This window comes from Fistularia commersonii, chromosome 15, assembly GCF_037954325.1.
Source record: "Fistularia commersonii isolate RoL2024-O1a breed Wild chromosome 15, RoL_Fcom_v1.0, whole genome shotgun sequence".
In the NCBI taxonomy this organism is placed as follows: Eukaryota; Metazoa; Chordata; class Actinopteri; order Syngnathiformes; family Fistulariidae; genus Fistularia; species Fistularia commersonii.
In genome coordinates this window covers 3,358,360-3,385,833 of record NC_141298.1, presented here as the reverse complement: position 1 = coordinate 3,385,833, position 27,474 = coordinate 3,358,360, and the positions used below count along the sequence as shown (strand labels likewise).

At 39.3% G+C, this 27,474-nt stretch overlaps 1 protein-coding gene across 2 annotated transcripts in view; it reads right to left on the bottom strand.

The window, feature by feature from the left end:
* LOC147226255 (phospholipid phosphatase-related protein type 5-like) overlaps positions 1 to 27,467 on the bottom strand; it is a 120,737-nt gene extending 93,270 nt beyond the window's left edge. For both annotated transcript variants that reach the window (XM_086160824.1, XM_086160825.1), the window contains exons 1-3: positions 27,306 to 27,467; positions 19,526 to 19,614; positions 2,066 to 2,254 (exon numbers count right to left, since the gene is read on the bottom strand). In XM_086160824.1, coding sequence (XP_086016950.1) covers positions 2,066 to 2,254; positions 19,526 to 19,588 — 252 coding nt within the window. In that variant the 5' untranslated portion in view covers positions 19,589 to 19,614; positions 27,306 to 27,467. The remainder of the gene's footprint in view (positions 1 to 2,065; positions 2,255 to 19,525; positions 19,615 to 27,305) is intronic.
* Between the last annotated feature and the right edge of the window lie 7 nt (positions 27,468 to 27,474).

Genomic DNA, 27,474 nt, shown 5'->3' with positions numbered 1-27,474 from the left:
CTGTGAATCTTCTTCCCTTTTCAGCTTTTCCCTTCAAGGGTCGCCAAAGCAAATCAACCTTCTCCATCTAACCCTATTCTCTGCATCCTGCTCTCTAAAACCAACTAACTTCATATCCTCTCTCATTGCGTCCATATGTCCTCTTCTTATTAGAGTGAATAAGAAATCTAAATATTAATAGGTTTTTGGTTCTCAAACCTCATTCTGGATTTTGGCCCAACATTCTTGTCATCAATGCCTGCATATTCCTGTGATTGTTGCAAACATAGGAATGATCTTTAACTATGACTATGACTGCTGCATTCAGCAACAAGGAGTTAAACTATAAAAATGTAAAGGTAGAATTGTGCTAGTTGTCTATAAATGGTTAATTTCAACTAGGACTGAAAAACACATGCTAAATTTAGAATACTGTATTATTCTGCAACTGGTAATTAGCAGTGGACTTGATTTCTGTGAGTAAAGTCGGCCAAACAGCTACGAGAATTACTATGATGGAGCACTACTTTACTTTGGAACATACCATAAATCATACAGCAATATACAGGATATGAGGCTGAAGTTTTTTGGGACAATTTTTAAAACCTTGCAATATGAAAATGCAAAGTAAATGTATGTAATGTTATGTACTAGATGCACAACAAAATGAAATACTTTTGTATCATCATCATAATAAGAAGGACTTTCATGGCAGCTTTGATGGTAGCAGTTGTATTACAGTCAATATGACACCAGTTTACTTGCACCACACTAGGTGAAAAAAAAAAACCCTCTTGAAATGACATGTTATTAACTGAACAAGAGAAAAAATGTTTCGTTACTGGACATTCAAATTAATCTTTCCCCAAATTATTTATTTTATCTATTTGGAGTACATTAATTCAATTCAATGGTTAATATGTGCCTATTATCTGATATTAAGTACAGCTCCTAGTCCAAACTGTATACTCTAGCTGCGGACTGTGTTATCAGGAAATGATTGCACAAATAATGAATAAAACAAAGCCTGCGATTTAGCATTGATGATGCTATTCTTACAAAAAAAAAAACACATTCAACACAAAACACAGCCTTCCCAAATATCTCTGGAGGTACATCTTAGCGCTTAATGGCCTTATCCTCAGTTCAGCCAGAACCAAGAGGTAAGATGAAAAAACTTGCAACCAGGACTTGGTCATGTTTGCCTTGTTACAAACAACAAACCATACAAACTCAATCTTGCTGACAGAGTGATCGTAAGTCAACACTTTTAAAAATGAGATTTCTTTACAATCTCTCATGGACGAATACACTCAGGTCGATGTCAGCGGTAACACGCTATGCCAAAAACAAAAATCGTGTCTCTTCTTCCAGGGCATTAAGTCTTTCATGGTTCCATTTAGAAGAAATCATATCAATACAGATAACATTCAGGAGTTCATCATGTAATGTGATTTCACCCAGGAAAAGCCGCTTTCAATATATTTATTTATTCATTTATTTCTTATTAATACTCGATGGAACAAATAATCGAATAAATGTCATCGATGATTGATAAAAATAATAGGTATACATTTGTAAATTAGTGTAAAATAGCCATTCATCTTACTGAACTAAAAATATGAATGACTTGAATTTAAATTCCCTGCATAGACTCACGTAATCATTCATAAGATCACAGGAAACTCACAAATAATAAACAATTTGTCAATGATGGAAATCAGCAAAAGAGAAATGTGTCAAAAATAATTGAGTAACCTATTGCCATAAATGCTTTCAGTCAATATTGTGAAATTCTGCAAGAGCATATATTGCAGTGATCAATAAATACATAGAGGTTGACATAAAAACCATCACTGAATGAAAATAGGGAAAGCATTTTCCTTTTTATTCCACAATTGCAAGAAAGAGACCCAAATGGCTACCACATTAACTGATAATTAATGAAAGAGCAGTATGAAGGAGAAAAGCATCGGTCAAACATGACACACGAAAGCAGTAGTGGATCGATTTCAACTCAAGTTTTGAAAATGCATTAATCTATTTGTGTGAGAAAATCAAGTTTATAAATAAAGTGAGCACTTACCAGCAAGGTGGGTAGTCCAGCAACGACAGCATACAGTATCACTGGGGGGATGGCACTACTGTCCTCTGGTCCCAGGTAGGGCTTGGTGTAGGTGGTGTCATAGCAGAAGAAGCCCTGCACGTGCACGCTGAAGGTGTCGGTGTACTCGAAGTAATAGGCCAGCATGACAGTACCGGCCATGATCACCAGCTGAAAGTACAGCATGATGCAAACGGAGAGCTAGAGACATTTAATTAGAAAAAAAACTCTCCTTCTTGTGTCCTGCCTCCTCCTCCTCCGCTGTGGAGGCGACTCATGACGGCTCAGTACGACGCGAAGAGCCGCTCCGTGGTTGCGATGACGGCTCGCTCACCCCGACTTCCTCTGCCCGCTGCTGTGACTCTAGACCCCGTGTCTGTGTGTGTGTGTGTGTGTGTGTGTGTGTGTGTGTGGGAGGGGGAGTATGAGAGAGATTGAGCAAGAGAGGGAGAGAGAAAGAAAAAGAGGGAGGGTGTAAAGCGTGCAGGGATGAAGAGGCATCACTCCCTCTATGTCTCTGGATGCGAGAGAGCGCGGGCAGATTAGAGGGATGTGTAAGCAAATTGGGAGATTGACGTCTCCTTCCATCTGTGTGTGTGTGTGTGTGTGTGTGTGTGTGTCCCCGTCTGTCTGTTTGCATGCACGAGTTGTATAAAGAACCAAACCATATGCATCACCACGGTTCTACCGATTCACAGAAAGACGAAAGACAGAGATGCATAGCAGCCACAGAAAACCAGGGATTCTGTACATTTTTCTACATTAGGGAGGAGCTAAAGTTCATGTTAGATCAAAATTGTGTTCAATATGATCTATTAGAATCTTCTTATGTGGTATGGTATTGTGGATTTTCTAACCATTAAAATGATAAAATGTGTTTGCGCATAACACAAAAAATATTCGCAATACATTTTTTACAGTAAATGCTCTGTAATAATTTTGATTATTTCCAAATGACTTCATATCCATCCTTCCATCCATCTATTTGTTCTGTGTCAGTGTACTATTTATCCTGCACATGGGGGGGCAGTGGCACTAGAGCCACTCCCAGCTGATATTAGACAGGAGGCAGGGATTAACCTGGACCAGACACCAGCCCATCATGAAGATCTGACTTTATGTTCAGTACTCCCATGTTTCCTCACTCATTCAGTATGTTTTGACAAATATTACTTGAAATTTTGACAACCTAAGTTAAATATCCCAATCTGATAGTGCTGCAATAATGTCCTGTGGATAGATTGTCCCAATGTTATGACCTCTTTGTCAGTGTTATGAAGGCAAAGACCAAAAATCTGTGACCAAAAATGAACAATTCTTAAGGTTCCATCATGCTTCCGCTTCTGCAAGCTTCGAAAGTATCGATGATCGAATGGAATCTGAAGACAGCTGAACTCTACCCAGTATTAAAAACAGATCTCAAGCTATGGCTCAAAAGTGCACATAATGCTGAATAAAAGAGCAAGCAAACAAGGAGAAATGGATGGATTTAAAATGAAACCTGACCATAATCCGAGACAAGTCCTTTAGCAAGCTATATACTTCCACACAGGAATCACAGCTGAAACATACAAGGGACTAAAGATAGTCGAGGAAAACTGGCAGAAAGTACCTGGAGGCGGAAATAAGCTTCTGAATGGCAAAGTGAAATATTTAAGAGGTTTTGACTGATGCCAAAGAATGAAATATTACAAGTCAATAATGTATCCTGGATATTCTGACCAAATAAATTATTTTATTTGCACTCATTTCTGAAGACATCCTGTATTATCAACTTGCATTTAGGTCTGGGTAACAGGACTTTTAAAATTGAATTGTTTGACACATTTCCACATTTCCAGTAGCAAAGTGATTCATTCAGTGAATTTAATTTTGTTTCTTCTTTTTTTAAAATGTATTTTCTAATATATTTTGTTGTTGTTTATTTCATGTTTGAGTGCAGCTCACTACTATATAAACATATCACATAGACTCTTGATTTTTTTTTCACTTTAATGGACTCCAAGATGGTTAGTGGACATTTTATGTTTCAACTTACAAGCTGCAAAAGCACGCACGGTCTGTTAGGTTGACTAGCAGCTTCTTCAGCAAAACACTACTTCAGACTATAGCAGTCAGCATAGACCTACAGATAAAATGATTGAGCAGCAAATGATTCGCAACCGATCAGCACTGTAGAAAATTCAGGTCTAAGACCTGGTAAACAATCTGTGGGTCTGAGCTGCCCAGCGATAAAGCTGTCTAACCATGGCAGAATTTTTGGTTACGGCTCCAAAATAGTGGCTTTTTGTCACACTAAGAGAAACATTCAATGTGGCCAGAAATTGCCAGAGGGCTAAATCTTCCAGAGTCTCTGGAAAGTAGGACCCACGTCACACAAACTGACAGTCGCTCTGACCTATGACTATGAACGAACCAATATGTATACAACATGAGCTCACTTACTAAATGAAACAATGTTCCAAGTAACATTGAGAAACAGAACATGAGCGTATAGCAGCTTTATTCAGATGCTCTCCTTCTCCTTAAGTTCTTTTTCAGATTCATGCAGGGATGCCTGGAGGCTTAATTGTTTTCCCTCTACCACTACCACAGATAGATGACATGCAGTGAAATTTTTGCCCAATTGGTTAAAAATACATGTTTTAATATGATTACAAATGATAACTGGAATATGCAAGGATCTAGATGACTAACTCAGGAGATGAAATGAGATTTTGATTATTCAGTGAACAGCTCCAACAAAGAGCAACTATCCATCCAACCATCCATCTTCTCCCGCTTATCGGGAGTAGGGTCGTAAGGGCAGCAGCTGGAGCAGTGAGGCCCACACCTCCCTCTACGCTGCCACCTGGTCCAGCTTCTCTGGGGGAACCCCAAGGCATTCCCAGGCCAGCTTGGAAACATAGTCTCTCCAGCGTGTCCTGGGTCTTCCCTCCCAGATGGACATGGTGGGAATACCTCCCCCAGGAAGCGTCCAGGAGGCATCCTTACCAGATGCCCAAGCCACCTCATCTGACTCCTTTCTATGCGGAGGAGCAGCGACTCTAGTCTGAGCTCACCCTATCATTAAGGGAGAGTCCGGCCACCCTGCGAAGGAAAGTCATTTCAGCCGCTTGTAGCCACAGACTCGTTCTTTCAGTCACTACCCACAGCTCGTGACCATAGGTGAAGGTGGGAACCGGTAAATTGAGAGCTTCACATTTTTGCTCAGGTCCCCCTTCACTACGATAGACCGGTAGAGAGTCCGCATCGCTGCAGATGCCGCACCGATCCGCCTGTCGATCTCCTGCTCCATTCTTCCCTCATGAACTCTTCCAGTGAGAGCTGGAGATCATGGCCTGATGAAGCCAACCCAACCACATCATCTGCAAAAAAGCAGAGACTCAATCCTGCAGCCACCAAACCGGATCCCCTGAACACCCTGGCTGACCCTAGAAATTCTGTCCATTAAAGTTTTGAACAGAATCGAAGCAACTAGGAGTAACTATCATATGCAAAATAATAGTGTCAGCTGACAAAGTCTGGAGATTTTTTGAATTTCAGTAACTTGATGTCACAGGTCACAGTAAACCAATTATTGCTGTGTGGACAATATTAGTAGGCAACTGAGTGACTAATCTGTTGGTCCACCTGTTACTAACAGAACTGCAGAGAATTGGAAGTACAGTATCTGTGCAGCTCCACTACCCTCTACCTTCATCAGCCTTGACAAACCTTCACTGTTTTGACACTTGTCTTGTCAGGTTTTAGCTCGAGCTGTCAGCTCTTTCCAGGAAAAAACCTCCAGAGTCAATAGAAACAGAGCGCTTCATTTATCCGTTAAAAAGGCACATGTTTGCCTCAGCAGGATTCCTGGAAATCAGGTTTCTTTTCGAAGAAAGTGACTGACTTAAGATTGACCAGGTCTGCCACAAAGGATTTATCAATATCAAATTTGATGTTATTGTTGGATGCCTGGATATGTTTCTCTGAATGTTTCACCCATTTTCTTGTTATTTAGAATATGCAGGGAAATTTAAAAATAGCTGTCATACACTGAAATCACGGGCAACACAGTGGCATGGTGGTTAGCGCTTCATACCAAGATCTTCTCCTTGTATCTGCGTGGATTTCCTCTCATAGTCCAAAAATATGCAGCAGGTCAACTGGAGACCCTAAACTGCCCCGACGTATGAACTGAAAAAAAAAAGTTTTAGCACACTTTTACGTTTGTTCCCGTATGTGATGAAACTTTTGCAACTTTACCTCTTTACTACTCTATAATCTGTTGTACTTCTCACTTTGTCTGTCGATATTTATATTATGCTTTTTGTCTTTGTTTTTCATTACTGCAGCACCGACCCCATTTCCCCCTTATGGATCACTGAAGCCACATTTATTTCAGCTTTCACACTACCTCAATCTCTCTTTCCAACACATTTATTTGCTTCGCGCTGCAAGTGAGGCCTGTCCGGGCAAGCAGAGAGATGGATGGACACGAAGACACAGACAGAGATGGAGAAGAAGATGGAGTCAGGTGGGAACTTGCTGACAGGGATGAGTAATGGCTGCTATTACTGTGTCACTCTGTCATCACTCTCCATTGAAATACTAACTGGGCTAGACCCAGATGTTCCAGACTCCATGCTCAGAAAACACACACATTGATGTGCTAATGGAGCATTATACCCATATAAAACCATCCTAGAGTGGCACTGGGCAAGACATTGATGCCATGGATGAAATAGTTACGTTTTTTACTGGAAAATGTTTGAAGGCTAATATAATTCTTCGCTATTAAAATTCTTGTCAGTAATATAGTCAGTGATGAGCAAAATACTGGTTCAAGACACACACTGGCACGCTGTGCCAGCGATAAGAAAATCAGATGAAGAAGTAAGTTTCTCAATATGAGTGCAGGAGATTTTATCAGAGGTTCTGAAAATAACTAATCAGGCAGTCTAATAATGCTGTCATTGGCTCTCACTGGTGAAAAGGGATTTTCTCATTATAACTGCAAGTGACAATTTTAACAATATAGGTACACAAACACTTACAGTTTTGATGGCACAACAAGAGAAAAGTGAGAGGGTGGGCATGGAGCCGAGGAGCAGGGTAGGCTGAGGAGGACTGATTGCAACCATGTCAATAGGCACGGGAATGACACAAGAGAGGCATCAAACAAAGACAGGAAAATAAATACAAGATGAAATGCCAAAAAGCAAGAGGGAATACACAAATGCAAGAACACAAAATGACTGTAATAATCAAATGTCCACACTTAAGAGTTAAACAAAACAAGATTCAAAGTATGAGAACTGGTGTCCACAGTCATCTCTGTAGAAACTTACAAGAGAAGCTACTCTGCTAGCATGCATCCCTCTCTGTAATACAAGAAAATAAATCATTGCAAAAAGATTTATAGCTTTGCAGTCTTACAAGGTGGCCCTCATTTTTCTTTCACCAGTTTGATGGCAAGCAGTGTAAATTCCGTCAAAGCCTAACTGAATAGAGGTCAGGTAACTTTAGCACCAGCGGACATCATCCTCCCGCCCGGCTCGTCTCAGCAACAACTGGATTTAGATTTCAATTTAAAAGTTTACCAGCATAGTGATTACTGCTTCTGCCTCACTGCAAGACGGTCCCTGCTTCAGTTCCAGCTGGAGGCCCCTCTGTGTAGTTTCCCCCCACAGTCCAAAAACATAAAGTACCGGTAAGTCCACCTAAGACCCCAAATTGCACATACGGTACATGTGAATGACAGCATGAGTGGTTGTTTGTCTCTATTTGTAACCCACTGATTCACACATTGGGGTTCACACGTGACCCGTCCAGGCTGAGACTTTACTCTTGATCAATGACAGCTAGGACAGGGTCAGCCCCCTGGTAACCCTGAATGCAGGATAAGCAGTATAATAGATGAATAAATGAAGGAATTATGTAATTGGCACAAACCTACAAACATACATTCTCTTAGATGCTGCCATTTATCAATCTTAAAATATATATTAAACACTCCAATAACACAGTAATGTTTTATTGTTTAATATACAAGAAAGAACTTGGTTGACATGTTGTATTCAAGAATATATCGTCACCCTCTTAAAATAATCGCCTATGTCATTTTTTTCAGATTTTTCAGGAAACACAAGAAACTGAACCATTTGACACACTTTTGACATGGGCAATTTCTAGTAAAGGGGTAGAATGGCACTATCTGTTTAACTGAGGATGTGGGCAATTTTGCCAGAGGTGGTCAGCATCATGAGGAGGTGATTTAGGAAAAAAAAAAAAATGTTTGTAAAAAAGATGACTTGGGCGATTATTTTAAGAGGGTGACGATATGCATTATGATAGAATTCAAAATGAGGGTCTCATTGCTCCAGTGCATCTGAGCAAATCAGTGGTTCTGCTACCATTTCACTTTTAACATGCAGACTTTTAACATGCTGACTTTTAAAAATATTTCATGAATAAATCTGTCTAAAATGGTACAATATTTCACAGGGCTGTGTGCCAAGTATTAAGAGGCAGTTTGCTCTCTGTGGAACAATCACACTGAAGCACTGCGGTCATTAACGTCAGTCCTTTCCAAGACGTAGTCAGTGATTGTCGTTTTAAGGTTCTCTTTTTCGAGTCTTTCTCAACAGCTAATCATCCAAATTATTTCACACTTGACAGTGCACTGACTTAGATTCACATTAACAATGTGGCCCAGCAACACAAAGATCTGATTAATGGTTGTCTGCCATTATCTTGTTTAGACTTTTGATTTGCCTCTATTGATGTCTGTGTCTAGCGGTGTATTAAGGTACAGTTTTTACTTGTTTTGTTTTGTATGAATTTTCCCCATTGGTGGTATTAAGGTTTATAACCGTATACTTTGATACTGATGATTGACACTGATTGACACTGATGTCAATCACATTATATTTTGTTCTGTTTACTGGGTCTGTGTTCATTTCCCTTGTGAATCTATTTATTCAAAATTATGTGAGTTTTATTTTTCCTTCTTAAATCTTGCTCCACTTGTTCCTCTTCTTGCCTTACTTCCCGCCTTGATTATTTTCTTCTCTAATGAGTTAAACAGTTTTGGGCACTGCCTGTACTGGCCTTTTTTTACCCAAATAGCTTCCTACCCGACCTCATGTTGAGCACGAACGAAACAGACATGAGCTGTCACTTTTTGTGTCAATACTAGAGTTTGAATTAAATTCTCTCAACCTTTAGTCTTCGCTGATTGTTTTTTACTCCCGAGGCTGCTGCCCATTTGCTTACATACCGTAATGTTTTTAGTTTGTGTGTTTAGTTCTGTCAATAAATAGCTCATTTATTTTGGAATGTGCCTTCTTCTTTCTGCATTCAGTTGCACAATCTCCCCAAAAGTCGTGACACCGTCAAGGAAATCAAAAAGCATTTACAGAAGACAATGAAAATCAATATGGCATAATATTTCAGTATTTTGGGTAGCAATATTTTTCTCTTAGAGACGGATGGCAGATATTGATATTTTCTTATAAATATATCGGAAATAACAACTCACCTTTTTTGGCACCAGAATAATACCATTTGCTTTTTCAGTTGACTAAAGAAAAGTTTTATGTAATTAAAGAAATAAAAGTTGACATTGTTTTCTTTTGGGACAAAGTTTGTCGATTGCAATATGTGTTGCAATATCTCATGTCTCTGCAATTTAGCTTAATTTTGCAGTTAATTAATGCATTTTTTAAATTTTATTTTGAACACATTTCATATATTTTCTCATTGTAAATAGTTGTCTGTTTTGTGATGTGACTGATATACTAATTTTTATTGTGACTGTGTTTTGTTGAGATTTAGAAGAAAATCCAATTCTCAATATAAAATAAACCAGTTTTCATCTCACAGGTTTTGACAGATCATTTGCACAAATATGTCACATTGGCAATGTCTACATTTTGACTTCCTACAGATATCTTTTTAATGCCAAGCCAATACTGATGTGCATCTGTACAATCTTTGGTAGTAGCGTGGTAATTGCTGTCCTCCAAATCTTACTCTCAATACACACATAGGCTTCATTTATCAATGTGAATCCAGGCATTTATAAATATTGATCTGCACTAAGGCTGGGTTCAAATCCAACCTCTAGTCTCAACTTGTGTACGTGGTAGGATTTTATGAGGTCTTAGAACAAATCTGGTATGAGTTTTACATTCTGAATTCCATCCAGACCTCCTTTAAAAACATGATCCAAGTAAATAATCTTAAAATCTTAAGTCAGAATCACTCACCATAAAGTGTAGCTTACAAAAGTTTTTTTTTTTTTTTTCAAATTGTTTAACTGGGAGAAATGTTTATATTTTGTAATTGGATTGTCCATATTTAGGACTCAACCGTATTTCAATCTTCACATCACTGTAAAGCAAAATATCAAGGTAATATTATCATTAATATTTATCAATATAATCAATATTATCAGGCTGATTTATAATAGTGAACAAGATTAAATATCCAAACCATTTTTTATTTCATTTTAAAATGCCTTTTTTCAAGTTTAGTCACTTTACAGACTGGAGTATAAAACTTCATAACTAACTTCTAGTGAACCTGCACGTTGGATTTTCATTTTCAGGTTCATAAAAAATGCCCTCGAGATTGACAAATGGATTTTTGCACAGGACAATTGTCTCATTCCCTGATTTTTATTCTGTTTTTAAACATCACACTATCTTAATTTCCTTCATATTACATTTTGATTGCATTTATATGTCATATTTTCATGTTTTGATAAATACGACATACGTAATCAACATACATTTGGCATATAATTTACAATCAGCGGATGCTAAATGCAGAAAGAGGACCCATCATTTAAAAGACCTCTGAAGGTGATCTGTCTGAATCAAAAATATATCAGGCCATAATATTCAAACAACCCTCTATTTTGAGCACCTGCATTAATCTATGTCCAACCATTTGCGGATGGTGAGATATAAACGTTCATGAATCACATGCTAACCCTGACCTGAGATAATTCTAATCCTCTAACCTATGCCTACAACATGTTGATAAATGAGGGTCAAATAGATTTCTTCTTTTAGAGGGCTTTTTTGGTGTCCGACATATTCTGTGCTAATGCACACACACACACAAACACACACACACACACAAACACACAGACACACACAGACACACACAGACACACACATAAACACACACACACACAAAGCAACACCTCATGTGAGCAGTGGTTGAGTGTTAACACAGCTGAGTCATTTGCTTTCCTATAGGCCCATCTGTCTCTGTACTAGGCAGCCAATGACGAGACCTGCAGTCACATCTACTGCTGAGCCGCAGACTGAGCTGCACAGGGTTACACACACTCATCCCTCCCCTCCCACTTGAATGAATGCTGGGTAGGTGAATTCCAACTGTAAAAACAGTGTGATGGTAACATTTCTATTTCTATTAGCGGCACTGAACCAGTTGTATGTTTGAGTTGTTGTTTGTAGCAAAGGTCACCGATATTTACATATAAATTTACCAGAAGCTATTGAAACAACTTTGGCAGAATTATTCATAAAATTGATATATGTGCAGTAAAATTATACACCGAGTGGCTACATTTTCATCCTTTCCATTTATTTTATGCAATTAGAGTGACTGAAGCTGCTGTTGTTATCTGTGATTGACAGAAGGTAGTTGTCCCAGTTGAAGTTCACCACTCAGTGGTGAACTCTCAGTGTCCCCTCAAGGACAAAAGCAACAAAGAAAGGGACAGCCCCCTCCAAGACTCATCATCAGGATCCTTTATCATCTCTAAGAGACTGGTTGTCTCATGCAGTGAAACTATCCAGAAGAAAAGGTGATGATGAAAAGCTGCCACAGCAAAAATGTATTGGATTTGTCATCTTTATAAGGAGCAGCAGGGGTGTCCCCCTCCTTAATTCTCTCTCTCTCTCTCTCTCTCTCTCTCTCTCTCTCTCTCTCTGAAGACGCATTAATGAGCTTTGTTGTTTGCTGAATGCAGGTGTCCCACTGCACATTAGCAGCAGTAGATCATCACACACACACACACACACACACACACACACACACACACACACACACACACACACACACACACACACACATTCACACACACTTCTGGCAAACATAAAAGCAGAATCAAACTCCTATAAGAATTTGGGAAAATGCTAATTAAATGGAGACCAAAGAACAACTCTGATCTTTCATTCTGAAAAACAGGAAACCTGAAAAGTTGCTTTAAACTCAGGCTTTTCTGTGAGAGGCAAATGTCAAATAATGCTCCACAGTTATGGCTCAGTTTCGGGCAGCTTCTCCAACAATTAGTGGATTGTAACTTGTCATCAACAAAGCAGCAAATACCCTTGAGCTGGTTGTTTCTGGTGTCTCAAACAAAATTATTCTACTGTCAATCACTTACTTAATTTCCCCATGTTTTGTTTTAGCCTCCTGCCCTAAAAGCAGAGATTCCCAAAACTTTCTCCATGATTTGTCACTTTTTTGCCAAAATTAGAGATATTTCTGATACTGGTATAATAATAGTTAAGCCTCTGACTTATCTCATCTACATTTATTAAAAATGCTGTGTGATTGAGAGGCAACCAGTCAAGGGTGAACCCCACGTTTCACCCAATGACAGCTGAGATAGGAACAAGCCCCCTGTGACTCTGAATGCAGGAAAATCTGTATAGATAATGAATTAAGGAAAATTTGGTCAAGGACAGTATAGGATACGTATCAGAAAAATGTTGCATTTTCAGTTGCTGCAGTATGATACACAGATGATTCTCCTTGTGATACAAAGGATATTTATCTTTTTTACTTTCTTCTAAGTATCTGATAACAATAAACATGAATCACAATGCCATAACAATGAACTGATTCACCCTAAATGGCTAGTTACCTAAAAAAAAAAAAGCATCGTAGTTGCAATGTGAGAAATGCTTACAATGTGCTTTATAACACCATTATGCCAAAGGCTGCAGTGTGACCCAGATACAGGCATTGCATCACAGACCCAGGGATGCTAAAACACCTTGGCAAACAGGCACACACATCACTTTGAAATGCATATCAATCTTTCTTCTCACTTTTTCCCGCCCAAATTACACAGAGATGTTCCTGGACAGAACCAAGCCGCAGTCATGAGAGGCTGGGATTTGCAAAATAAGCATTCATTACACAAATATAGGCCAGAATTTATATCTGTATTTCTGCGGGCAAGTCAATTGTACATAAGATTTGATTTCATCATCATGTGTGAATAAACAGCTCCTATTAAAAGGCACAGCAGCAGAGGGGTAAACTTCAAAGTAGCATGCTTCAAGCGGCCCGAGTTTATCTGGCATGTCACACTTCATAAGAAATTCATGCAGTGTCTTTCTCACGACCCGCTGTTATGAAGGCAGTTCCTACAGGCCCCCATTGGTGAATGAAAATAAGTGTGGCAGGCATGGGATGGTGTGGAGATTGAATGCTGGGGCAGCTCCCCGTACAGAAGTCGCCAGGTCACATCACACAGCAGCTGGAAAGTAGTGTATTTAGTCTTTGCTGCCTGTTCAGTTTAGGTGCTCTGCATTTTTTAAACCAGTCACACTCTTGTGGCACTTGAACTTCCATAATTCACAATCCAAATGTAGACAGATGTAGTTAACACACCACTGTGTGTTTTCATCTGGAAGTACCACTTTGTCCTAGAATTTGGAGTCTGCCCTGTTTTGGTTCAATAAAATTGTGTTGTGGGTCTTGACAAAAAGTCAATAAAACTGATATTATAACCAATCCCAATTATAACTGGTGAGAGGCAGGTTTTACCCTGGACCAGATGCCAGTCAGTCAAAGGGTGACATAGAGTGAAAAGACAAACAACCATTCAACCATTCATTCACACATCTGGGCAATTTAGAGTCTCCAATTTTGAGACTGCGGGAGGAAACCGGAGAACCTGGTCCACACAGACACATGGAGAACTGACAAACTCCACACAGAAAGACCACTGCTAATATAATCAGTGTTAGCCTTTGGAGTAACAACTCTGATCAGGGGAATTGTTCACTCATCATTATGTACAATAGAATCCAACTCCAGTTGATTTTTATTTTAACTACTTTTTTGGGCAGGTGGGATCACAGAATAACACCTGGACCCAAATAACCAGATGGATGCCTTGTTGAGTGGTGGTCTCAGGCTGGTTAGTAACAGTGTCTTGGAAGATAAACGATCCAACCAACATTCAACCCAACTGTAGGAATCATTGCAGTTACCGAATAATAATTTACACTTTATTAATCCCTCGTGGGGAAATTCATTCTCTGCAATTAAGCCATTATGAATGAACCATGAGCAGTAGACTGCCATCCATCAGCACTGGGGGAGCAGAAAGGGGTTCAGTGTCTTGCTCAACAACACTACGACACACTGGGAGGAGCCGGGAATCGAACTGACTCGAATTTTCGGTTTTAAAGACGATTGCTCTACCTCCTGCACCACACCACCCCTAATGAGCTGGCGGCTAACCTGTGCGGTATGTCCTTGATACCAGCGCATTTGCATCAAGATAACTGACAGATCAGGAAGTAATGCTTGGTTTTAAAGACCTCCCCCAAATTGTATTCAAATGCATAATCTTGTTCTGCAGTTTTGCTTGATTTATGTTACAAATAATAAAACAAATTAAAAACAGATAAAAATGAATTAATTACACACTTAAAATGTCAATGATAGACACAATAATGGTTTTAAAAAATATATTCATTTATTTATATATCTATTTTCATCTGCCAAACCTAGAACATTTTGGAAAATTGAATGATGCTCCCAACTGGCTGTTGTTTTATGCCCAAGTGAAACGAAAAATCCCTTGAAGGTCACCAGTCGATGACAGAACCATGTCTACAGACAAACAATTCAATTCAAACAACCATTCACATATCCGGACAATTAAGGGTCTCCGGTGAAACAAATGTGTGTTTTTAGACTGTGGGAGATACGCGGGACATGCAAACTCCACACAGAAAGTCAAAATTGATCTAGGAACCTTCTTGCTGTGAAGCAGAAGTGCCAACCACTACGCCGCCATGTCGATCACATTGCAAAACTGGCTAAATACTATCACTGAATATTCCAAAAACACAATTTCAATGAAAAGTAGATGATTCAGATCTGTGCCAAAATATGCGGTTATTGTTAAGAGTCAGCACATTCTTATTAAAGTGCTCAAAACTAGATTTGCTGACTATTTACAGAAACTGGTCTGCATTGCTTGGGTTTATACGGCTGTATCTGCATGTTCTATCTAGTTGGATCTCCAACAGTGTGTTTTGTGTTAGGTACAAAAAATACCAAAGCGGCAGGCAAAACACATCTCAAGGTCAACCTTCTGCATATTTTAGGGTTTCACATTTATTATTTATGTCACTGTGAAATGTTCTTGACGGTGCAAGCAAAGTCTACCCTTTCCAGAAATCACAAAGTATGTTATGTTGCTTGAAATTTTGTGGATTTACCATTGAATTGGGACACAAACTGTGACTAAGAAGAATACACAGAATTAGCTGTGGTACTGTTAATTGTTAAACAGTACTGAATAACAGGTGTGGTTGCTATTAGTTCAGGGAGCCATTTCCAGGATATAATCTTTGCTATACACAAATTTGATCTAGGGTAACAAACATTTTTGGGACCAATGTCCCAAAAACAAAACAATGTCAACTTTTATTTCTTCAATAAACCTTATTTCAATGAAGACTGCATTGAAATGAACTATCTGTTGCTCCTTCACAGTACAGGATGTTGAATCAGGAGCATTTAAGACCTCTCAGCGGGTAAACCTCAAGGTCAAAAAGTCACATGTCAGATATGACGCGCAAATAAATTTGAGGAGTGACGGTGCTGAGTAGTTCCTTTTTTTTCAACACTTGTGAACTGCTTCCAGAAATCTGACACATGACCAATGTTGACATAGCTCTAGTCCCAAGTTATAATAAAAGCTTTTCCTCTAGTTTTATATCTTTTCCATGGCTTTTAAGGAACACTTCGTCAAACAAATAAGTTTATTGGTGTTGATGCATCATTCAGACATACATGTTGAGATATACTTATGGCCTAAAACAGACAATACAAGTCCTCTTCCCCGGTGTGCACTGAGCTAAAGTTGCACATCTTGACTATTCAAAATGTAGGGTGAATGCTTGTTTAGTAGAGCGTACCCTATGCTCATTAGTCCATCTCTCAATACTTTGCGACTTCCCTACACTCTCAGAGGCTTGCAATCCCAATGACCACCGCTGCCTTCCAAAGACATAAATCTTTCATTATGACTCATAAATGTTGTCACAGCCTGGCTTAAAGGCAGAGCAAAGAAGTGAGGAATGAGCATTATACAACATTACAGTAATCTGTAAAAGAAGAGGCAGGATGTGAAAAAAATTACCATGTACAAGTACAGCAACTTTGATTAAAAAAAATACTAATAATGAATTTCATTTTTTCGACTCCAGGTTGATATCTAATTTTAGTTTTAGCCTTGTTAAATAAGTCACATTTTCACTGGGCTTTCAGCCTCTGTGTAATTACTAATATCGAACTAATTAGGTGTTTTGGATGCTGTTGCTCATTTTTATATATTTTTTATATCAAGATTTCACCTGAAGTTGAAATATCAAGTGGGTGGCTAAGAACTTAATGAATAAAAACAAGACTAATGATGTAGCATTTTCACATTGTTAGAATAGGAAAGCAAGAAGATATATTAGTAATATAATAACTTTATTCATAAAATAATACTGAGTATAAAGTTAAAAATGGGATCTTAGGAATGAGGGAGGCACACCATCTCACACGATGGAAAGTCCTGGTATTTCGTCCATGGCTTCTACTAAGTACACTAACTGCACTCTCCAGTGGTTTCTCACTGAATTACGACAGCCCTACACTAATTCATCACATATAGTTCACCATGTATATACCTAGTAATCATGCAATCATGCAATCACACGTTGTTTTGAAAAAAAGGTGGCAGCAGTAAAGCAACACTGTGGATATTTCTTCAAGATCTCAAGGAACAGAAGATGACAGATAACATTAATTCATGTATTTCTATATGTAATGACTACATATGTAACAATGCAACAGTGCTGTACAACAATGCTGCATTATAATGTGAATGAAAATATGATCAAAGTAATACCATATTTTTATATATATATTGATATAATTAATATATATATGGAAATATGGAAGATAAATGCCAGAGAAATATTGACAGAAGACACTGCCATTAAATGGGGTTTCGGCTGCATCAAGAAGAGAAAAAGAAGAGTGAATGCACTTTCTGGGAGATGTAAAAACAATTTTGGAAATGTCAGGATGATACAAATATTTAACTCAGTCTACAATAAAATGAACTTTCTTTGATTCAGAGTTAAGTGACTTGACATTGAGAAATATTTAATGCAAGCACAAAACACACTGCTGAAAGGTACAACAGTGTGTCTAACTAAACAAGGAAAGAGGGTATGTGAAGTTTGAACTTCATGCCGGAGCTTCACCTACATAACTTGGAGAAAATCAAAGAAATCTGACTTGTTCTTACATAGAATGAATGAAAGTCCTACTTTTGCAAGTTTGCCTGCTCCCTGCATGTCAGATCTGCCTGCCACCCATACAGCATCTAATCCAACCCTGACACCCCTCCATCCAGGTCCTGAGCTGGAAGGATAGTAGCTCTTCTGGGCAGATTCATTCTATTTTCTTTTAATACATTTTTGGATCAAGAAATCAATAAAGATCTGTTGTGATCAGGTGTAATGCCTTTTGTTTGTTGTAACCATTTGCTTATTTAAGGTGACTTGCTTTTGCATTTGTCAAGATTTTCTTAAATAGTTCTTAGTTCTTAATCTCAATAAAAAAAGATATAGAATAACAATGGCTGAATAATGGGAATAAAAATAAAATGAGTTTCCAGTCATGTGAAAGACAAGTCCCTACAATGTGTTTGAAATCATGCATATACAAAACCTTTAAATTGTTAAAGTTAACTTCGAGCATGAATGACACTTTTAATGCTAGTTATCAATGCTTATTTACACCTGATATGGAAAAGCATTAACAAGGTTAGGTTATCAGTGTTTTACATAGTAACTTGGTCACTTTATAATAACCTTACTAAAATCTTTCCCTGTAGCAAAAGAGATAAGGGGTCAGCTCCTGAAAAATTTTCAAACTTTTGACATGATGGGTTCATCTCACTTGGTGTCAGTGTTTCTGTTTTATGTCCCATTTTTTTTCTCATTTTTTTCCCCGCCATCTATCTCCTCTTCTTGTCTTCCACAGATCAGGCCATGCATTAACAATGAGCTTTGTTGAAAAAGAAAGAGACAGCACACGGTAGCCGAACAGGAAAGTCTGTAGACTTTCTTTGTGGTTTGTCTTGTAATGTGGGGGTGCAAAACATGCGCATAACAAAACATTTACTGGCCTCAAGTTAACACAGTTGCCTCCATTTCTTAAAAGGATCCCTGGTTATCAAGATGTTGTTGTCAAATGTGATCAATATTTAGACCAGCAACATAAAAAAGATAATACAATTTCTCTACATATCTTCGTTTGTATAGAATTGGAGAAAAAAAATTCAGATAGGCAAATAATAACAATTCTTCATGCTATTCTAACAACACATTCTAGTATGAATTACACATTAAAGCATATTCATGCAAATTAGTCCACCCATTAGGGATTCCCTTTAATATCAAAATGTGCTTTACTTCCAAAGAGTTTGGTAGGTTTTTTTGTTTTGTTTTGGGTTACTTTTCTTTTTAAATTTGTTTTTGTTTTATTTAGTTTTCTTCAATTACACACTCAGATTCCACCGATTTTTAATGTGTTTTTGCTGTATGTGGGTGTGATTGTATATCAGTGATCATATCACTGATTAAACAGCTGAATAAAATACACTGTTCAAAAAGAAAACATCAAACAAAAGTCAGAGATATGATTTAGAGGGTGAGGGACTACAATTCAAAAGCCTAATGAATAAGTACATACAATCCAAGGATAGAAAGGTCGATCTTTTTCATTAAAAAAGATTTATTACAACAAAAAATATGTATTTGAAAAAAAGAAAATATCTATTCACTACATGAAGGTTTTAAAGGTTTCCAAGACTGAAACAGGAGCCATAAGAATTAGACCCTGTCTGAGATAACTCCCAAATACAAGCCCCAAGTGACAATCTCAATGTCAATGGTTAACTGCAATGCAAAAGTGTGATTGGACACTTTCACCACAAGATGGTAACAGAGGGCAAGTTTGTAAAGTGACTGACAAGCTGCACTGGAAAGTATGAGAAGAGTGATCAAAACACCAATGACCCATTAGAAACAGTTCAATGACAAATGATCACTCAAAAACAAGAACTTGTATTCAAATACATCCTGATAAAGATTATCTTACCTCCCATGCCAACGAAGTGACGAACTTCCGTTGCTCTCTTCTGCTGAGTTGATTCCGAGGCATTCTTGCTGGCCTCCGTTAGAGATTAACTGTGAAGAGAAAACAGGTGAAATTCTCAGTAGTGAGGTGATAATACACACACCAGACATGATAACATTAACAGTTTATTATCTTCAAAACCAAAACACATATTTTAAATACTTAAAAATGTAATTCTCAAATAAAGATGCTGTCTTTTTTAGCTTAAGGTCCTTTTCTATACAGTCTTGCTGAGAATTTGCTGTTGGAAGGTTTTCAGTGATTCATCAATAATTAGCTGGGAAGAATCATCCTAAGACTAGAGTTGAGTGTGAATGTTTTCCCTCAGCATTATTTATCTATCAAAACTGCTTACAACCGATTCTCTGCAATAGCATCCATTACCTCACATCTTCATCACACTGCTTAGAGGAGCAGAGGGCTATAAGACCATGTTGGCATAATAAGCTGTACTGTCAGGCACCAAATCCAAATAGCACAAAGTCCTAAATCAGAGGTTCAGTCCTGTATCAGTCTGTGTTGGAAGGAAGTGGTGGGTTGATTCTCAGAAATCAAAATAAGAAATTGAGAGGTAGACTCTTTTCAAATACAAAAACGTAAAAAATGCACATATTTAAAAAAGATGTACCTGATTTTGACATTTAAATTTATATATATATATATATATACACACACACCTGCCTGATTAAAGAAATCAATCATCAGCAACAGGTACTTGTACAAAGTCAAGTAATACCATTGTCACATTAAACAATTGTTTCTCTGGTGACACATACAGCATTGTCTAATTCTTGAAGCAATAATTTTACTGCCCTTGACTGAGAAAATTTCTTTTTTGTGCACTGAATAAATTTAGAGCCAGAATTATTGTACCTTACATAGTAAAATGTATCCCACTACTTGGAAAATGAATGTAAAAGCCATCTAAAGTCAGAATGACATGCAAAGTTTTTTCCAACATGACTCAAACATTCTTTGTGTAAAATATGATAAAGGACATGAATACAATACAGTTGGATACATGACTTCACAACTAAAAAAGGTGAAGCAATCAAAGTGCCAAATGAATGCAGCAGGAATTTCCTAGAATTTAATGTAATTAATGTGATGTGATGAAGATGAAAGTCTTTAGTGTTTCATTGTTTTGTTTCTTTACATATCCCCCTACATACATCAACATGAATGAATAGGGAAAGAGTCACAGTCAAAAACTATTTCACAGTTTGTTTAACAAGAAAACTATCTGGCAGCTCTAGCGCCATCAAGTTTTATTTTCACTAAATAATGAGGGCCTTTGGATGTGTGTGCATGTGTGTGTGTGTGTGTGTGTGTGTGTGTGACTTTTGTGCATTTGGAGGATGTGGGGAGAAACAGGCAGTTGGAAGGAAAATATGTTGTGAGACTTTTTTCTTTTTCCCCCCAGAAAATCATGTCTTAGTAGATTATGATATTTAAAATATATCCCAGAGGAGGGGCTCACAGCCAGACTCAAAGAAAAGAGAATAATTTTAGCTAATGTATGCAACATAACAGATGAGCTGCCTATAAGCAAACATAAACCATACGCGTGAAACAAGACAGTGTCTACCAGGCCTTTACAGAAATAGAACTAGAGGAGTATGATGACGGAAACACTACACATAGACGGCTTCCAAACCCCCCTTAGACTTGACCGAGATAACAAGCTCACAGGAAAACGGCATGGAGGAGGCTTATATTCCTCTCTATCCCCAGCCTGGATAATGACCATAATTGCCCTTTCACACACTTTGACCATAGCAGGAATCTATGAAATACTGTTTTTGTGGTTAGGCGAGCACTGTCATAGACAGGATGGACCTTTTTTGAGGGTGGAGGCCAACTTGGAGAAGTTGACAGCTCGGCTCTATGGAATTGGACACCTAATTTGGACGATTGGATCAATACCACAGGAAGAACCAGAAAGACTTAAGGAAGACAGAAAATTATAGCGTTGGCTTGAACTAAAGACAATTGTTATCTTCATTGGCCCCTGATGTCCGCCTTGGAAGGCTGGTATCTCTCCGCTCTTCTGGGGGTTATGCAGACAAGATGTTCCCTCAAATCCTCCCTCTCCACCTGTGAACTTTGTCTTTATTTGTAATGTCTTATATTGCTTATGTGCTGACCCTAGTTTGCAAGTGGCTTTTGTCACCTCTCCTTTCTTACACAACATGGCGCCCTCTTTGGCAGACATGTTTGCTCGCTCCGCAGTTCCATGCCGGCCAAATGCGCTGCAGACAACATAGTAAGAATTTCATTGTACAGGGAAACACGTTTCCACATTGTACATATGAAAATAAAGGCTTTGAATCTTGAATCTTGTTTTATATGGCACATGTTTAGATTTTTGGCTTGGAAGGGGGATGAGGCCAGGACATAAAGCTGAAAACAACTCTGCTGCATTTGTTTTTGTCATTAAGCAATCCAGTCATTACTTTAGTCTCCAGCTGCTAACTCATCGATCAATTTGTTTGACGGTATTGCCTCCATTGCTCAGTGACCGACATTCCCAGATTTCTTTAACTCTCCACCCTCTCATTTTAGAAGTTATCTTAAATACCTATTCTATAAATGCTCATGACTTAGCAGTGGATGCTTGGATTTTTTTGAACTTACATCATTCATTTATTTCTTCTTTGCTTTATGCAAGTGAGTCTGTTTTTAGTACATTTGTGTGTTAATTAGAAGAAAGAAGAGAGTATTTTTACCAGGGAGCTAGTGACTTACAAAAAAAGCGTTTTTAATGTGACAGATTTATTTATTTCCTTTTTTAGTGCAGCTCTTGGCAATATCACCATCATTCAGGTTTGGACTGCACGTCCAATGTCCAAATCGTCCACATACCCATCCACATTCAAATCACTTAACAGTGAAGGCCATGGTATCCCTAGGTATAGAATGAATCAAATGTGGCATAAGACAAATTAGAGGTTATCTCTGCATATCACTACAAAAATAAATATGGATATTTCAACCCACTACCCTGTCAACACACAAGTTTTATGATCAATGTCACATACAACAATTGTCTGAAAAGGACACTGCCTGTTTGCAGTCCCCCATGTTGGTCTACACGGAGTTGCGAACATTATGTCTACAAGATAATTCTCAGGATCTTCAATTCTCTCTATGCTGGATTTGAGATGGATTTGAAAGCAGATGTGTCATCTTCAAACCAAGTGTGTATTCCTTCTACACAAACACAATGTGGTGAGAGCTTTCAGTAAGGTCCAAGTGAACAATTCACATGGGTTGGAAAATATGACTGAAAATAAAAGACATAGAAGAATAGAACTTCCCGATGGATATTATTTTGCCCGGAGGCTCAAACATTACATCCATTCACTTGAAACATCATATTGATTTTATTGCTGTCAGGTTTCCTTCTTGCAGAAAGGGGAACAGTTATAAAGTTTGATGGCCAAAGGTAAGAAAGACCTTCTGTGGCATCCTGTGGTGCTCCTTGGTGGTCTCAGGCTACGGCTGAAGGTGTTCTAGAACACTAACGTCGGGGGGATTTTCACCCACACAATTCTTGTCATGTGATTTTCATTGTGTTGCCATTGAGTTTTAGGGGTGCTTGGGTAGCTTCAGGCTGCTCACTGATGATTTTAATTGTATGTTTGTTTCCCTCCTTCCATCGGCCCATCTATACATTGATGAAAACGTTATTTTATCCAGGATATTGTATTGGGTAAAATATACCCAACGTTAGTGATGGTGTTACTTATTTTAACGTTAGTGTTCTAGGGTTAAGTTTGTTAGCGTAAGCTGCCTTTAGCCGACTGCCCCAGGACATTAAGGCTGGGAAGATGACGCCAGACACCACCGTGTGATAAAACATCTGGAGCATGACTCTGCAGATGTTGAAAGACCCGAGTCTCCTGAAAAAGAACAGACGGCTCTGTCCTTTCTTGTATATAGCATCTGTGTTTTTAGCCCAGAACTAAAAAACAGACATCTGTTCTCATCCACAACACCCACATGAGTCCTATTGATGGAGATGGGGTTTGGGCCCGTCCTCCATTTCCGAAAGTCCACCACCAACTCTTTTGTCTTGGTTGCGTTGAGTTCCTGGTGGTTTAGTCCACACCACTCCACTAACCTGTCCACCACCCTCCTGTACACAGCCTCCTGGCCTCCACTGATATAGCCCGCGATGGCAGACTCGTCGGAAAACTTCTGCAGGTGGCAGGACTGTGAGCATAAGCTGAAGTCAGAGGTGTAGAGCGTGAACAGGAAGGGAATCAGGACCGTCCCCTGTGGCACCCCTTTGCTGCTCACGATCGTGTCAGACACGATCTTCTGCTGCCTCACATACAGTGGGCAGCCTGTGAGGTAGTCAGTAATCCAGGCCCCTAGTGGAGCATTCACCTGCATGTCCAGTTGCTTACTCCCGAGTAAGTCTGGCCAAATGGTATTAAAAGCACTAGGAAAAGTCAAAGAACATGACTGTCACAGTGCTGTCGACCTCCTCGAGGTGTGGGGCTGGTATGCGAACTGCAGGGGGTCCAGTGGTGGTTCAACACCGGAGCAAAGATGCGATGGCGTGCAATTTCAAGGTGACTGGTGGGTAATCACTGTGTGTTTCAGTGTTTTTTTTCTTTGGCACAAGGACCAAGCATGAGGTTTCTCACAAGCATGGGGCAACCATCATGCTCAAGCTCAGGTTGAATACATTGCTGAAAAACACCACACAGCTGATTAGCACATCTTTTGAGCACTCCAGTGATGGGGTCATCAGGGCCTGCAGCCTTTCTTGGTTGAGGACAACTGAACTCCCCTCTCATGTTCTCCACGGTGATGCAGAGGGAGGCCAGCGGGTCGTCAGAGAGCCCTGTTGGGTAAGGGGGGCAGGGCTGAGATGAATAGGCAGGAGCAGGGAGGGTCATTGAGGAGAGATGGTAGTGGGGGGTAGAGGGGCAATCAGTGTTTTGAGGGGGTGGACAGAGGGGGTTGAGGTGAGTGTGCAGGAGGAGGAGAGTCATGAGAGGAGCTGGGAAAAGGGTGAGCAGAGGCCCTATCATCAAACCAGTTAAAGAACATGTTCAGTTCATTTGCTGGAGTTGGCATTATCCACCATTTTTTTCATGGCCATTGATGGTTCTAAGACCACTCAAAACCTCCCTCATGTTGTTTTGTTGGAATTTGCTCTCCAAGCTCCTCCTGTATGATTCCTTATCCACTGCAATACTTTCCCTCAGTTCAATTTGCACCATCTTCAACGCCTCTTATCACCTTTCCTGAATGCCACCTTCTTCCTGTTTTTTTTTTTTTCCTGTTCAGTGTCGCCTTTATGTCCTTTGTCACCCATGATTTATTGTTGGGTTAGGAACGTATGTTTTTCGTGGGGATCACACCATCTGTACAGAAGTTAATGTACTCAGTTATACAATCTGTAAGTCCATCTACGTCCTCCCCATGTGCATTGTAGAAAATGTCCCAGTGAGTCTCCTCAAAGCAGCCCTGCAGGGACTCCTTTGCCTCCTGCGACCACCTTCATACTACTATGGTGGTCACAGGTTGCCGCTGGACAGCAAGAATATAAAGGCTGCTTCTTCAACTGTTCAGGGGTACCCTAGAAAACTGCAATGGAAACACTTCATGCACATTTCTGTGCCATAGCAGAGCATCCTGAACCATCTAATACCTGTGCACACCATGTCTCTCATTAGGAATGTTAACAAGAGGAAAGCTTCAGGCTGTGTGTTGAATCCACACCCGTATGCATAAAGACTGACAGAAGGAATAAACAACGGAAAGTATTCATTATGCGTGTCAAACACAAGCCTCTGGAACAGCCCAGCAGTAAAGTCAGACTGTTCTCAGATCTCTGTGAACTTCACATTTCACATCCAGCAGGCTCAAAATCGAGCAGAGAAGCTCTGCCTTTGTGGCAAACTGGATGACGAACTAATTTAGTCGATAATAGACACTAACACTACTCACTAACAGGTCATAGGGTTCTATTCCAAAACATATAATCTGACTGCCTGCTCTCTGTGGGTTTGCAGATTTCGTGTGACTAATTCAAGGACATAGTATTCACCAAACACAGCAGTAAGCTAACTGCAGCACTGATCATTCAGGGGAAACTTAAGGAGATTATCAAAGAAAAATAAGATCTTGACACTTGCTACAAAAGCATTAGATAAGATTCAACACAATGAGGCGACTCCTTCCAAACTGCAACACTGGCTGTAAATTTTAGGGAACCTCAATATCATTCACAAATTTCTATACCTTCATTGTGACAGGCATAATGCTTCACCTGCCTGTCTAATACCGTAGTTTACAGAATAGACACCGCCAACAGGGCAAAATTGCCACAACACTTTTTGGATTAAGGAACTCTCATACCTCATGCCAGCAGCATCATGAAAGAGCATCCACATACATAATATCCTGTCCCCTATATCTGACATGTTCCCACTGGATAGTAAATCCAGTGGTGTGGGGATACATGTTAAGGTGTTCCTCAAAGGCTTTAAGGTGACTGTATAAAGAGCATAAATAACAACAAATACATAATTGGAAGCTATTTGAAGGTTGTTTGAAGATTACCCTTCCCTGGAATTGAGCTGTAAACCCTCTTCCAAACAAGTCTTTGAAAAAATGCTGCTGAATTTCTTTATTTATTCATTCATTCATTTGAAGTTAAGTATATGCACTTGGTGGGAAGAATATGTGTATGTGTCAAGGACAGGCAAAATAGGTGAGTGGGCAAGAGGATAAACACGGCTTGGGACCTCATGTGAAACTAAACAGGGATTCATAGAGAGCAAAGGAAATGTCTCAACAAGGAAAAATATCAAGATACATTGAAATAAGAAATCAAGACACCTGACTGACATAAAAGACAATGCGGCCAAGAATGCAGTACAGACTGGGGGTGCAAGTCAGGAGATACCACAGGGACAAAGTGACACCCCTGAGGAATTCAACCCACATGTACACTCTTTTGAAATGGGGAACAATGAAGGGGCCGAGGAGGGGAAAAGGTGCAGACAATTTGAAGAATGAACCTCCATAATTGTATGTTAGAGACTGGGGAGGAGAATCTACATGTTTTGTACAGACAATTCTTCTGAAAGTTAGTCCAAGCTGTAACAACAGTACAAAATACAACTACAACAGCAAAAACAAGGCTAAACACCTAGTTGAAAAGGAGTCCTAAAGAAATTTCTTGGCCCATTTTCACTTTAAGATGGTAAATATTAAATGTGTGGAGGCAGTCTCGAATTTCCCCCAAAGTATTACCTTATCCAGTCAGATTCCATGTGTTCATATCAGTAGATTTATATTAGATAACCTTTTTGTCAGATCAACGTACAAAGCATAAAAACAGCCTTATCAAGATGTAAACTAATGTCAATCTAAGAATTCAAAACTGCCTCAATAAGTGACCTTTAACTCGCCAAAGGAGTTCCTCAGTTCGGTGGCGTTCTGTTCAGGAGCCGGGGACAATGTGGCTCCCTCCTCGGGTGAACTAGCTTCCTCTAAGTATATATGTTTTGTTTATATTTTAATGTTATATGGCTGGATGCATGTGTCAAAACAATTAACCAGCACAGGATGAAGAAAAGAAGAACCGTGCTGCCAGCCTAAGCCGGCGACTCATCGCGTCCTGCCTTCCACCCTCCGTCCGCGGCACTTCCTGCTCGGCCGAGCCGCTCCAAGCCCGCGGAGTGAAAGGACACCGTGGGGAGAAAACTCCTACCTTGGACAGCTCCGGGACTTTTGTGTTGTCTCGCAAAAACGACGACTACAAGTGCGGGTTTTGGTTAGACACAATCCTGTCACTTCTTGAACAAAACCGGATGCCGAAAGTCCTCATTTGACGCTTATTCGCACTTTTGTTTTCCGCATCTTCACTGTACAGTTACCGT